This window comes from Falco naumanni, chromosome 6 (assembly GCF_017639655.2).
Source record: "Falco naumanni isolate bFalNau1 chromosome 6, bFalNau1.pat, whole genome shotgun sequence".
Lineage (NCBI taxonomy): Eukaryota > Metazoa > Chordata > Aves > Falconiformes > Falconidae > Falco > Falco naumanni.
This window is the reverse complement of record NC_054059.1, coordinates 47,758,495-47,772,823: the sequence shown is the minus strand read 5'-3', so window position 1 is coordinate 47,772,823 and position 14,329 is coordinate 47,758,495. Positions and strand designations below refer to the sequence as shown.

The window sequence follows — 14,329 nt, the reverse complement described above, 5'->3', positions numbered from 1 at the left end:
AGCACGAGTGATTCAGGCACCTCAAGCACTGGAGGGCCAGGTTGCAGGCAGGACATGAACTGTCCCAGTTCCTGTGATGTTAAGAGGATTTTACAGACAAGTGATCAGACTGAGAACTTGAAATACCAGTAGCTACTCATTTAGCTAAAATGTCTGAAGCCTGTACTTAATTAGGGTATCTGCTGGGATGCAGATTTAGTGCATTGAAAGAAGCGAGACTCCTGCCTTCTGCCCGTTGTTTTAGTTGTAGATGTTATTAGGGCTGAGTTACTAAAGGGAACCCAGAGGAAAGAGCAGTAATACTGCATGCCAAAGGGAGTCTGTTTCTTCCCACCAAAATTAATTTGGGCCTTAAGTCTTCCCTTAAGAGATCTAATGACACATCAGCGCATGGGGGGGGTGGCAAGTTTGCTTATCTCCTGTAGCCCTTGTCATGCACTGAGTTGTGAAGAAAACCTACCGCCTCCCCAGCCCCCCCAAAAAATGGAATTTGTGGGTCTGGCACATGACGCACTACAGTTATGGTAATAATTGCAAACCTTCTGCCAGCACTGGAGTCCAGACTCCATTTTTCTCTTTGAGGATGCGTTTCTTACCCAGTTTGGCTGTTGCAGGTACACGGTTCTTGAGTGGGACAAGGCGATCTTTACATGTTTTCTCCAGCGGTAGCTCACATTTTATGTGACGCCTGAAATTCTCCCGCAAAATGGAACGGATCACCTTCACGATGTTAGTCTTGTTCTCACAGTCACTGCAAGTTTAAGAAAACAGATAACCTAAGTTTCCCCTCTGAAGTAAGACACTGTTGGGATAAAATCTGCCTCCCCTCTTTCTGCTGATGTGCTTTAGTGCAGTGGGGTTTTTTCAGTACCTTGCTGTAGTAGTGGTTTTGCAGCTAACATCTTTATGCACTGTTAGGCATTTCACACACTTTGTGTTTTGAGATCTTCATTACTTCCTTTTACAAAAACAGACTGAAAGGTAACTTCTGTACCAAGGCACTGGCCCTGAAGTGGTCTTTATCAGAAGGTAATTTCTGCTAACCAACTGAGAGTCTGATAAATCAGTTACTCTGCCCATATTGTACTGGAAGTTATGATTATACATCTGTGCAGATCACTGCACCAAATTCAATCCCTTTTCAAATTGTTATACTTTCTGCAGTTGAACACTGGCATAGTGCCTGGATTCATAGAGTGACAGCCGCATTAGAAGTGCTGATGCAGAGGTCATGCAGGGGAAAATCTTTTTAATTTTTTAGTTCCATTAATGTGATTTGTCAAAAACAACCTCTAGGTAAAGCTTACCTGCTGCACAACTGAAAAATTGTTTCTGGCCTGCCTTCTAGTTCTGACTTTGTGTGAATCAGTTCCCAGATACAGCTGTTCTCTGTTCCTGTTCATGGAAGGAAACATTATTTTTGTATATACTTTACAAAACCTTCGGCATCAGAAAGACCAGTGTAGAGCTCTTCCACTCCTGAAGGCAGTGTTAACATAGCCATGGGTAGATCCACAGAAGGTCTCACCCAAGGTGGAACCCAAAGGGAGGTCCCCTGAACTCTCCTGTTCCAGCAGCCTAGTGCTGTCTTTGATAACTGCTCTCTTGGAGAGTTGCTTTCCCCTATTCTTATTCCCTCTTGCCTTCTCCCAGGTGTGCAAAGCATTTATTTGCTCTAAACACCTAGTGACACTTTACAGAAGATACAGAACTGGAGAGGATCATAAAGATCAACTTAAAGGAAAAATAAAACCACAACCTTCTACTACCAGAGATGACAGTCAACTTTTCTACATTTGGAAAAACACAAGGGTCAGCACACACACAGCATAAGGGTGTCACCAGGACATCAACCATGGTAAATCACCTTCCCGTTCATGGTATCTTTTCATGGGGGATTTCCATTCTGTCATTCTTTCACATCATGTTGCATCTTCCTGAACTCACAAAAGAAGCCAACAAACCAAATGAAGAAAGTCTGTTAATATATCAAGCCTGTACCTTCTTGAGTGCAACAATAGATACTATTTTTCTCTACACCTGCCTGTTTCCATAAGCTCCAGAAAGACACATGAAAGAAGCAGTATTACAGAATCTCAGAAAAGTTCAGTCCTGAAATATTCAGTGTGAGGGAATTACCTGCTGTGTTCCCCAGTCGAACTTGAAGAGCAGATAAAGGAATCAGCCAACGAAATTTAAACGGATCCAAGTCACCATAATTATGTGCAGCACGAACATTAGTGGGCTGCAAAAGAAAAACAGCAGATAGTTCTAAGAAGCAGAAGTAAAAAAAGTGGGTTTTTTTGAGTGACTCTTAAAAGACCTGCCTCTGAAGAGAAACTAAATTTATTAGACTGTTTCCTTCAGTACCAAAATACGTGCCTGTAAATGTAGTTGAAATGGGGATAGACACAACTTTCGGCATTTGTAATTGCTTCAGCTTTTAAAAGCACTTGTTTTTAATGGATATAAAGTAATATTTTGCATGTAAGTACATACAAGTAAGGGAACAAGTTGGCCATGAAGGTACCTGCAGACTGTTGGTTAGCAGAATACATTAATCGTGTTACTGTTGCTGCTATTTTTAGAGCCCCTCCATCTGCTATGATAAGCATGGTGCAGGACTTCACTACTGGTACTCAGGACTTGACTTCGGCGTTCCAGTTTTGTAAAAGGGGACAGAGGAGGTTGTGTTTATAACGCCCCTTTTCCTTTCCCCTCAGGGTGATCAAAGGTCTATGAATAGAGGTCTTTCACCTACACACTATGTTAAGGTAGGCTATTGTAAATGCCATCTGGAAGAATTAATGATTCCTACACAGGACAATGTTTCATATTCCGCTTGATAGAACTAATACGGGGCTCATACAGAGAAGATGCTGCTGTTGCTACACACATACTGAGCACTTGTTCTAGCTGTGACAGCTAGAATTCCAGCCTAGCGAGGGAAAGTGGCATTTCACTGCAGTCACTGCTCCTCAGCACTGGTGTGGTCCCTGTCACACTGCAGTAGGATCCTGTGCATACATACCCACCACGTCCACTGGCACCAGACTTACCATTTTCTTTTTCAGTTTGAAGTTCTCCTTATATACCAGTATTACAGCCCTCTTAAAAACTGAAAAAGAAAGAAAAAAAAAGGAAAACTTTTAATTACAGGTGTATTATTCAAAGAAAATATTACCTTGGAGAAGCTGATTACTGTTGTCACAGGAGTGTGAAGAATGAGGTAAGCAAACTGATAGAAAAGCACCTGCCCTGTATTAAGATGACAGCTAGGTTTGTCATCCTACACTTGTTCATGCAATGGCAGTATTTTTACTTCAAGTTTTTGTTCTGAATATTTAGGATTAAGCCACTCTGCACATTTATTTTGAAATGACTAGCAACCTGTCTCTTGTAAGTCTTCACATAAACAAATACAGCAGGCGTAGGTTAAATATAAAGGTTCAGATTTTCTTTTCGTAATCAGTGGATGTTTTCAAGTGGAATGAAGGGCCTGTAGCAAGAGAGTGCTGTGAAAAAGGATGCTAAGTCTGTTCTGTCTGCAGTTCAGCATTTGTTTATTTGGAAACTCAAACATCTCAATTCCCAGTTTTCCATCTGCAGGAAATATCTGGCTTCCACAACATGCGAATGGAGCGGCTCACTAATGTTATCTAATCTTTCAGTCTCCAGGGAGGCAGGGACATGTTCTCTTTCATCTGTAAGGAGGAACAGAAACACAGGGGCATTGAAGCTGCGCAGGTGAAATCAGGGATGGCTCTGCAGAGCATTCCTGCATCCCAGATGAGACTGTAGGGTAGTGTAGCTCTATCTCTGCTCACGTGTCCATGTTCCCTTCTAGTGGAAGAGGAGAGGAGCAATAGTGCGCAGTTGAGTCTCAATCCCTATGTGAAGCCAAGATGCAACACAGTGAGCACAGCACTGAGCCCAGAGCTTGGCAGTTTCCTTCAGTTCCACCTATTAGGTGCATTTTCTAAGCTGCCCACATAGGGTTTGAGGTGAGAATAAAATGTAGTTTCCCAAGTGGCAGATGAGCAGTCCAAGCTAAAGCATCAGGCCAGAGCCTTTTCATTCATACATATCCTGCTGGGAAGTGGGTGGCACACGTGGATCACTGAGAAGCTCATCCAAGGAACCTGGCAGGTAGTTCCTATTTGTTCTTCTGTTAGAAGCATCCTCTCCCCTAACTTGCCATGCTTCCCATGGAAGGAGCACATGACAACCCTAAGAAAGAGAAACTTGCCTCTTGTCAACTTGGAGTTGTTCTGTAGGTGTTTATCCAATGACATTTTAAAGAAATATTTTCCTAAGAAAATGGAAAAGTGTCTAAGTTGTTTCACTGGAAGATTTAATTAATCAGGTAATTATTAAGTGATTAATCATATATATACTATTAAATAAAACTCTTGTGTGTATGCTCTCATTTCCACATCCATTTTTCAGGTTAAAACAATCTGGATGGGGATTTTGATGCAGTAGCTGTAAAGCAGAAGTTAGCCTGAATTCACAAGAGTAGAATAATCATGATTTTCCTACCAGCCTCCTTCGAAAACTTGGTTTACTAGATTGTTCGAAAGAGAATACTGCCTCTTGAAAATCGTTGATTTCCCTAGTTTACGTATCGGCAGCAGAACAGCTGAGGTTGGCTTACAGAGCAAACAGCAACAGCAAACAAATGAATGGAAACTTTTCTCATATTGGGAAATACAACTGTGTATTCAGGTGTCAGTCTGCCCTACATATCACAGGCTACAGGGAAAGGAGATGGTGGCTTTCGTCTTGGAGAAGACTTAATGTGGTAATCTTTAGATTTGAAAGAGCAGAGAGTCATTAAGGAAGACACTAACCAAACACTGTAAGTTCAAGGTCTTTTCTTGCTTTGCCCAACGATGGGAAAGGATTCAGCCAGGAAACTGTAGAGTGCATCAGAAGTTCTCCCATTGAAAGCTCTGTCACCTGTATTAAATCATAACACAGATAATATAAATAAAGAGTGTAAATATATACATCAGTGCTGCAATCCACAGTAAAGTAGGTGAGTAAAACATTAATGAGTACACATCACTAACTTTAAGGATCTGTTTTATTATGTACAGAGAGAAAGGCAGAGAAACCTGCACTATGGCAGGAAGAGTGTGAGTAATCCCCCTTTTAAAATAAGTAACAGCTATAAAAAGTAACAGCCCCTAAGTTATGGAAGCTGGATAGAAGTTCTTACTATTAATAACTTAGAAGAATATTAAGTTGATCTGATGATCTGTCACTTACGAATAGCCAGTTGTGAACTGACTGATTTATTAGCTGTAAGTATCTTTAATTTCTATGGAGTAATTAGTATTCATGACACTGCCAATGGCAGAATTAGTGGAGGTCTTGCTCTCTGAGGCTCCTTTCTTCATGGGACACAATGTAAGGCTGTGAAGAATCTCCCAGGCTGTCAAGTTTTGTTTCCCCATAAATTGTGATAAACCAGGTAGCTAATGGGGGTGATTTGGCTTTTACTAGGAGGAAATAAAACAACGGAGCCAGCATCTCTCATATCTCATCTCCACCTTTACAGATTTGATCTACTTAGTAATCGTTTGATGTAAATGGCTAAGTTGAGACCTTGCTGCCCCAGCTGTGGGAGATGCAGGCACACAGTCTGTTTAACTAATGGGTTTTGCTCTGACAAATACCCGTGGATGCCTCAGCACTGGAAGTGTAGAGAATGGGAGTAACAGACCTTAATGTGAAATCCCTTGAATTGCCATTTTCATTTCTACGGGTGAAATAATATCTTAAGAACTCTATAGCATAAAATCTGAGCGCCTTGGAGCACAGATAATCTCTGCAACATTTGACAAGAGGAGGATTTTTCCTACTGAGAACTGTCTACTCCTGCTTGCAATTCTTGTCAGTCCAGAAGGCGGCTCTGGCAGCTGTCTGAAAATTTTGCCATAACCTACTGACAAAAAGAAACTCAATGGGCAGATATGAAATGGAAATCAAAATATTAAGGGAGAATGGAGGAATCCCAGCCCAAGTAAGTTCCAAAAATTACCTCAGGAAGAGAGAAAGACCCAATGGCAAGCAGGATAATGCATCAGGAGTGAATAAAACATGTTCTTTCTCTTACCTCCTTCTCTGTTCCACTTTGATCTGCAACTAGTTGGTCAAACACAGTGCCGTAATCTTCATATATCTTCTGCATCTCATTGATGTGACTTGCTACTTTTTCCATTGCCTTCAGCGCTTCTATAAGGTTTAAAAATTTCATAGACAGCTATGTAATTCAATTGCAAATTGTATTTTCTAAACACGACATTTTTTTATTGAATTCCACTTGAGGCAGGCAAAATGCTGCAGTGTTCCCAAGCTTTGGTGGAGAATTCTAGCCTTTTATCAGCGCTTTTTCACAGCAACAGTAAAGGGAATGCTTCCTGATCTGAGTAAGTGAAAAATGCTTGTGTGGTGTCTTTAAGTGCCTGAAAAGGCTGCAATAAACATTCCAGTGATAAGCCTCCAGATGTAAATAATATTTACAGCAACGTGATAGTAATCACGGTTAAGTTTTGAATCTTGCATATATAGGGCCACTACAATCTCTAGAGTAATCTACACCCATATTAGCATAAGTCATCTGATGAGCTTTAAGAGAAACAAATTGCACTTGGCTCCCACAGAATGGACAAAGAAATACAGTGCTAGGTTGTACAAGTTCCTCATGGATTGTATCCACGAAATTAAGTGTTGGTGGCCAGGTTTTGTTTAAATGTTGTTTTCCAAGCAAGAATGACATTAGTTTTCATCAGACTTCTGTGTTAATTCAGAAAGGAGTTGGACAAAGGTCCTTCATTTCTCTAGTCCTGCCAGCTCTTAATGGTGCAGCCTTTTAGCAGTCTGGCACCCATCCTGACCTGCAAGTAAGTCACCCCCAGCTTGGCTGTAAGGGCGAGGGAACAGTCTTAGAAGCTCCCTTTGAAGTCAGCTACAGCCTCATGATTTTTTGCTGACAATGTATTTTGCCAGAGTCTATTTTGTTAAAATGACAATCAATGCATAAAATACATCTCTAGACTTTCATCTACCAAGTGCTGACAGACCTGAACTGGAATTCGCCAGGGTGAAGCCCCAAGCACCTGAGCCCAGAAAAGCAATCAATTCTAAGTCTTTCTGCACGGGCAGACTGCAAAGCTTTGACACATCTATTCTACGCAAGCAGAAGTCACAGCCAAAGCTCAAACAAATTTCCTTTTGTGGTGCTCTTAAATTTCCAACACATTTCAGGAACCAAGTAATAACCACAAGATGGAGCTTTGGTCAGTTTTTCCCAAGTGGGGGGAAAAAAAAGCAACACTATGACCTGACATGCTCCTGCGCAAGAATTGAGGAGAAAGACCCTAGTCGTATTTGTCATGGCAAATCCCGGGCATACCTACTTCTCAAAGGCACTTGGACATACCAAGTAGGACTTGTTGCTAAAAAGCACGAAAAAGCTACTTAATGTTTTTAAGGAGAGGAAGGAAATTCTTTCTAGACTTTGACAAGTTCTGTGCTATCTGCCAGCATAGCCACCTGCATCTTCAGAAAGAGCCGGAAATAAAACTTAACTCATATTCATTCCTATAGAAGAAAAAAAGAAGTTACCTGTCAAATGGTAGTGCTCCTCACTCTCGTTGTCTGTCAGAGACACCAGCTCTTTTAAAAGCAAAGGATATTTCAGCACTCTTTGAACAGGCTTTATGAGATATGACTCCAGTGTAGAAGAGTGTTGCTTTGTGGGATTTCGAGCATTCAGAAAGGCTTTAAAGGCACTATCTGTTTTGGCTAGAGGTAAATAAAAGAGTTGGTTAGATGAACATGGAAGTCACGATCGTGAAGCTACAACAATCTGAAAGCACAGAATTGCAACTCGTAACCAGCACCAAAAGTCTCACCCTTTTCAATAGATGGTTTACCAAGTAGTTTGCACTATTCATGTCATAATCATTTCCTGCATTAAATAACATACATAAGGGCTATGAGGTCACTTACACCAAGGTGAGACTATTCCTCAATGTAATTCTTCCACTGCACTGCAGTGGATGGCAGAAGTAATTCCTAACTCATTCTACCATTTGTTGCTGGTTTTTGGAGCATGAGCTGGATCTGCAGACAGCAAGAACTTGTGAAAGATGTTTCTGTAACTATTCAGGCTACTGCCTGGATGTAACAAAAGTAATCTTATCCCTTTCTTTCTATACCAGACTTCAGCAGAACCCCAGATCTCAGCTATTCCTATTGAAAGATATCCAATTAGTCTTTGCTTTGTACCAACGTTCTCTGCAAGTCAATAGGATTTGCTACAGCAGTTCACTGCAGTTGAAATTCATGCAAATTAATTACAATAATGAAGACATTAAATTACCTCTCTCAAGTACTTTCTGAACTTTGATGTGGTTTGCGCAGAAGCCACTGTACAGTTTAAAGTGGTCAGCGTAATACAGAAAGGAGCCTCCAAGGGAAAACAACAATTTCTGAAATCAACACAATCAAAATATTAATTCATAATAGAATCCTAATTAAATATTCAGGCACACAACACACAGACTTAATGGTGTGATTATCTAATATCTTTCTATACATTTCATATATATATATATGCAAAACAATGTATTACATGAATATACTGCTGGTAGTAACTCCATGATGTTTTTGTATTTCTCTGAGTGCAAAGTTCAGCCTATTTAGGCAAAGCCTGCAACTTTCTCCTCTCTCCCTGAGCAGGTAACACCACAGCAGATATTCTGCCTTACTTACTGTGTCTTTCAGGCACCACAGGAACAGGAACAAAAATCAGCAGACGTGTAACAGGGTATGTCGTGCTGGGAAAATACACGAGCAATGGGGAGCAAGGCATAAAAGCGCCAAAGCCAGAAGGGACAGTGTAAAACAAACACAAAGGATGGCTTTCCAGCTGTTTTCCTTCTTTCAGGCACATGGTAAATAAAGGACTCTGATGTTCTTGGTTGAAGGGGAAGTTGGGAAAATGTGGGAGGGACTGAATCATAAGGAACATGTTTTTAGAAAAATGCTTCCCAAAGCAAAGATAAGGAGGAGTAGCGAGGGAGGAGGAGAGGGAGGGGGAGGGGGAGAAGGAGGAGGGAGAGGAGGAAAGCAGCCCTCTCCCCTCTTTTTAATCAATGTTTACTCCACAAAAGGAAAGAAGTGTCTGGGAGACCTGCCAGCAGTCTTACCCGGTCCTGAGCCAGTGACTCCATTGCCAGGGACCCAACTGCCCCCGGTTAGAGCAGGTACTGGGTGGTGCCACCGTGACACAGCCTACAGCCATCTACATTTCGCAGGCCCTCTTCTCGGACCTCACAACATGAGAAACTCATGCCGCGTTTAACAGGAAAAGCTCCCAGTCTGTGGAGGGTGAACTGGGCACAGCGGGGAGCACAGGGCAGGGCAGAATTCAGCACAGCAACAAGAACTTTCTACGCTACAAGGGAGTTCTGCACCATAAGCGTAGCTAGTTGATAGTACACTCAAAAAGTCTACTCTGCACCTTCCATGTTGCATCTTCTGCCGTGGGAAAGCAGAAGATAAACCCATGAAAAATAGCACTTATCTTTCACTGTGGAGTAGATGTCAAGTAATCCAAAGCAAAGCTTCAAACATAAAAGCAACCATATGAAACCTGGAGTTCTTAAAGGCAGATTTTCACAAACATTTGCAGGCACAGAACAAAGTATTAAATGACTAAATATTCACCCGGAACTGGGATGGTGTTTCCAGTGTGTTAAAATCTGAGGAAGATGATATTCCATCTTCAAGTGTCTCCAAAAACACCTTCTGGAAATCCAGCATTTCTGGCAGACTGCCGAACAAGGACTCCATCTGTGAAAACATCAGGTTATGAAACACAGCTCTCCATGCACCTAACAGCGGTCTTGTGAAAACAGGCCACTAGGGAGATGTGACACACAAAGAGGCTGTAAAGGCCAATAATGTCTTTGTTAATACTTTTCAAAAACATTTTATAAAAAAATCCTTACAAAAAAGCAAAGATCTCTTGGCAGTTAAGTCAGAAGAACAATTGCCTTTTAAAAAAAAGAAGTGATGCATGCACTAGACCGAAAGGCACTGGTGTAATTCCTATTATTATCGTTGTTGTTTGCTTTTTTTTCCATGCTCTCAGCAACGAAAACCAAACCCCAAGTGCCAAGGTCTTAACCCGTAAAAGAATGAAAATCGCATCTTTCAGTTATTCCCTCACCTCATCCTGAGTAAGGAAGGTTTCATTTTGAAGGGGCTCCAAGTACAGCTCAAAGAGGCAGCTCAAGTCCTGCAAGAAAGAGAAATTGTTCACTTTTTATGTAACTGTTTGAAATTGTTCTTTTATGCAGCAGCTGTGGGATAGGGGTAATTTTTGGGAATGAACTAGAGACACAATTCCTTTTCTGTAACAAAATCACCTGTGTTGTTAGCACTGAAGTGATTGCTAAATTAGATGAAAGCTGCTTTCAGTGTAATGTTTTAGTTTCATCCTTAAGTCTTTAGAGCTTGATTATAACAAATTGTATTTTAGCATAGCATGAGGAGCAAATGTTACAGATGATGGCTTTCTGAAGAGTCCATGCATACAAACAGCGTCCAGTGTTTCAATCATATATGTCAGAACAACCATATAAATAGCCACTCATTTAAACATCAGTAGTGATATTCAGAAGGACACGTAACATTTTAAAGTTCTGTTGTTAACGTGTTCAGTTATGCTGTCAGGGGAGATGTGATCAAGGGCTTGTTCAGTCCCTTCTTCAAAGAATTGGTGCCACTTTTGAAGAGTCACTGTCCCACACTAAAGCATGGTGGCAGGGCTGGGGCCCGCTGCAGAGCCCTCCGACCCCAAGCAGAGAAATGTCAGAAATCCTTATGGAGAAGGAATAACAAGCATCTCCCCGAGAACGCCATAACAAGTATGTGCAACCTGCCAGGATTTTACCTGGTGTAAAATCTCACACGTGTCGGTGACCTCCATGGTCACGCCTTTGTTCAAGCGATTCCTCTGTAAGAAACATCATCTGGACATACATGGGGGTCTGTGTTCTGTAAAGCTCCCTCAAGCTTTACAGCATATGGCTGTATTAGTGTATTGTGGATGCATTAACAAGAACAGACTGAAAGCATTTTCTCTTCTTTTCCATATACATTATTGCAGCAAGTACCAATATCTGTAAGTATGTGTTTTGAGATCCAGTAAATTCCTCCTTGCTGAAGGTCAATGAAATCCATGTTTTTATGTTTCTTTTGGCATCCAGTCACATGAATTTGGGGTTTAGAAAAGAAAAGACATACATCTAACAAACTATGGCTTTATCAGTCAGAGGAGAAATAACCAACTGGAGTCGTGCCTTTTGGCTTTGCTGATTCAAAAATGATTATGCACTACTTTCCACAATTAAACTTTTTTTCTAATTTGTAGTAGATTCTATTCTGTTCTTCTACCAGATTTATTTTCATCTTGAAAAACAGGGAAATACCCCCAGGGAAACCCCTATGATAACATATTGCAGGTATCTACTTCCCACACATTGCCACTCCCCAATATAAATATAAATCGACTAGAACTAAAGCGACTAGGTCAGATCCTACAGCCTCTATGAGAGGGGCAAGCCTGTTGAAAACAACGGGAACAATTATACAAGCAAACTTTGTAGGTTATGGCCTTTGTAGAAGGCTCATTATATAAAGGTAAGCATGAAATATGTTAAGAGCATCCACAAATGATGGTCAGCTTCAAAAGCAAGGCCGTAGCTAGCCAGATTTTATTTTATTTTTACCTTGACATAAGATTTCTCAGTGTCCATAAGTTCTTGGATGACCTTCCTCAATCTATCTGCATCAGAAAGGTGGCGAGCCAGTGGCCGTGGAGGTGGATCCTGGTTGTCCTTCTGTCCTTCCATATTGCTTGCTTGGACTTCTTGGAAGTTACGGCACAATGCACTGATCTGCTCCGCACTCTGTTAAATGAGAAGAAAGAGACAAGTGCCAACATTTTAGAATACAAGCTGTACTACAATTATTTTTAAATTCCTCAAGTTTTGCTCTTGTTCCAGATTCGGGGGCCAGAGCATGCCATTGATTTTTGTGAAATATGTATCCTGATAGCTTTGAACAGCTTGAATTTATAGCACATTGAGATCACAGCAGTAAAATGAAATTAAAATTTTATAGTGATTTTCCAGTGCAAATTATCGTTAGTCTTCGGATACAAGCTCGTAGGACGCAAAAGTTGAGATCGCACTCAGATATCTCGTGTACTTTGATTCTTATGGCGCTAACATCACACTGTTTTCCATCTCTCTTATTTTGCAACTGCATCAAAACAGAATGAAATAGTAGATAAAGATCTTTTAAGCATCCAGAATAATTGTTTTATTTGTCATCTGCTACCTATACTGTGTTGTGGGTTTTTTTTTTTTTCAAACAATGGGACATGGAGCTGAAGGTTCAGATTCCAATGTCCTGGGCTGTCGAAAGATGTTTAGATTACTTTCCTCTAAGAAAACAACATACCAAGATTTTTTTATTTCAAAACTGGTGAATGGGAACTTAAATCTTTGAGATTCTTTAGAAGAATGATGAAGATGAAAAAATACCAGAAAATTTTCAAGCAAGGTAGCAATTAGAGATGGAACATCAACAGTTAACGTTATAAGGCAAAGATGCAAGAGAAAGATTTTTCTGACACTATGAAATGGTTGTGTAGTTTGCTCTTGCGTGACCACCACTAATATCTAAGAGCAAAATTTGCAGGCAATAATCTTTAATGCCTAATTTGAAAATTATTCCACTGTTCTCTTCCTTAATGACCTTCTACTGAAAGCCAGAATATCACTACCATTCTCCAATTCTACCTTAGCACCACGTCTTTATACGGCATGAAACAATTTTTCTTCAGTGCTTCTCTCTTTCAGACACTCTTCAAGATACTGGACAGTTGCATATGCTGTGCCATGTATTATCTGCTGCTTAGCAAATGTGTTCAAATGAGGACTATGACTGCTGCCTTATTTCAAGTGAAAGCCTTGCTTCAGTGAAGAAATCAGGACATGAGTGCATTTCAGAACTGTCTTAATCTGTACCAATTTATTCCACACACTGTTTCAAGTAGTCCTTTTTGGGTGTCCTGATCCACCACTGATTATCTGTAGCTAAGTTCACCAACATACCAGGCCATCAAATGAGCAAGTGCAGAAGTTATTCTGAAGCTGACCTGAGCTATACAAAGCCTTCTGTGAGGTGGAGGCTAAATGCCACTAGCAATATAAAATCTCAGCCACTCGTGTGACAAAACACAGGTGCATCCTTTACACCTGGAAATAAATGTTAAAATGTCAAATATTTGCCCTGTAGTCTGTATTACTCTGAAGCTTCCCTGTCCCCTGTTTTGAGCAATGCCACCACTCTAAAAAAAAATACTTTCCTCACTAATATGTGCAACGATCTTCACAATCCTGTATAATGACAGCTTGCAGGACTATGAAATGTAGATGTATTTTGTATTTACAACATTTATTAGGACACAGCTGCACATGGATGGAATACATTTAAAAATCACAGTCACTCTGTGCCTTTAAAATTAATCAGCAATTTGAAAATAATCACAACTTAATTTAGGAAATGTGTGTATTAAAAGTTAAAGCAACTTCTAAGTAGCTGAATGCCAAAGTACTCTTGCTTACTTTGTTTCTGATGTCAGAAAGTTTTGTATTTGTATCAGAATGACTCAGATTTTATGCTCTCTGCAGCTCAAGGTGTGTGTGGGCAGCTTGATTTACATCAACCTGATACCTGACAAAGGACACTGGATCAAGGATATGAGACAGCCTATTGAAAGCGAGTCATAAACATCATCATCAGGTGCAGTTTTGCAAGGAGGAGTTAGAAGTCCTCTATTCGTCCTTCATGACCTTCACATATGGGGCAGACAGACACTGGAGAACATGCTATGTTCTCCATCCCCTTCAGCTTTGGGGAGAGAACTGCATCTGCCACCAAGAACCACTGGATAAGAAAGCATATAGAACTATATTATACTCCTCAACATAAATCCTATCTGACCACCTAAGCAATGTAATTTTGGTGTCAGAAATTGTTCTGCATAACTGGCCTAAGCCCAAGGCATGGGATTACCTCTCAGCCACAGTGCCAACAAGTAGTGATTTTTACAAACTTTAGTATGTTCCTGAACACATAAGCACTTTGTCTTTGAAAGTACTGGCATTAAAAATACCGCCCTTGTCCTGCAGTGCTGCTCTCTGTCCTTCCTTTTATGGGAGGCTTCCAGACTGCA

General features: G+C 40.7%; 1 protein-coding gene across 7 annotated transcripts in view; it reads right to left on the bottom strand.

Moving 5' to 3' along the window:
• TIAM2 (TIAM Rac1 associated GEF 2) overlaps nucleotides 1–14,329 on the bottom strand; it is a 90,838-nt gene that overhangs the window by 1,466 nt on the left and 75,043 nt on the right. For all 7 annotated transcript variants that reach the window (XM_040597446.1, XM_040597445.1, XM_040597449.1 and 4 more), the window contains 11 exons: nucleotides 11,814–11,993; nucleotides 10,250–10,318; nucleotides 9,745–9,870; nucleotides 8,396–8,504; nucleotides 7,636–7,815; nucleotides 6,125–6,243; nucleotides 4,854–4,962; nucleotides 3,060–3,118; nucleotides 2,140–2,245; nucleotides 1,308–1,395; nucleotides 597–751 (listed from right to left, as the gene is read on the bottom strand). In XM_040597446.1, coding sequence (XP_040453380.1) covers nucleotides 597–751; nucleotides 1,308–1,395; nucleotides 2,140–2,245; nucleotides 3,060–3,118; nucleotides 4,854–4,962; nucleotides 6,125–6,243; nucleotides 7,636–7,815; nucleotides 8,396–8,504; nucleotides 9,745–9,870; nucleotides 10,250–10,318; nucleotides 11,814–11,993 — 1,300 coding nt within the window. The remainder of the gene's footprint in view (nucleotides 1–596; nucleotides 752–1,307; nucleotides 1,396–2,139; nucleotides 2,246–3,059; nucleotides 3,119–4,853; nucleotides 4,963–6,124; nucleotides 6,244–7,635; nucleotides 7,816–8,395; nucleotides 8,505–9,744; nucleotides 9,871–10,249; nucleotides 10,319–11,813; nucleotides 11,994–14,329) is intronic.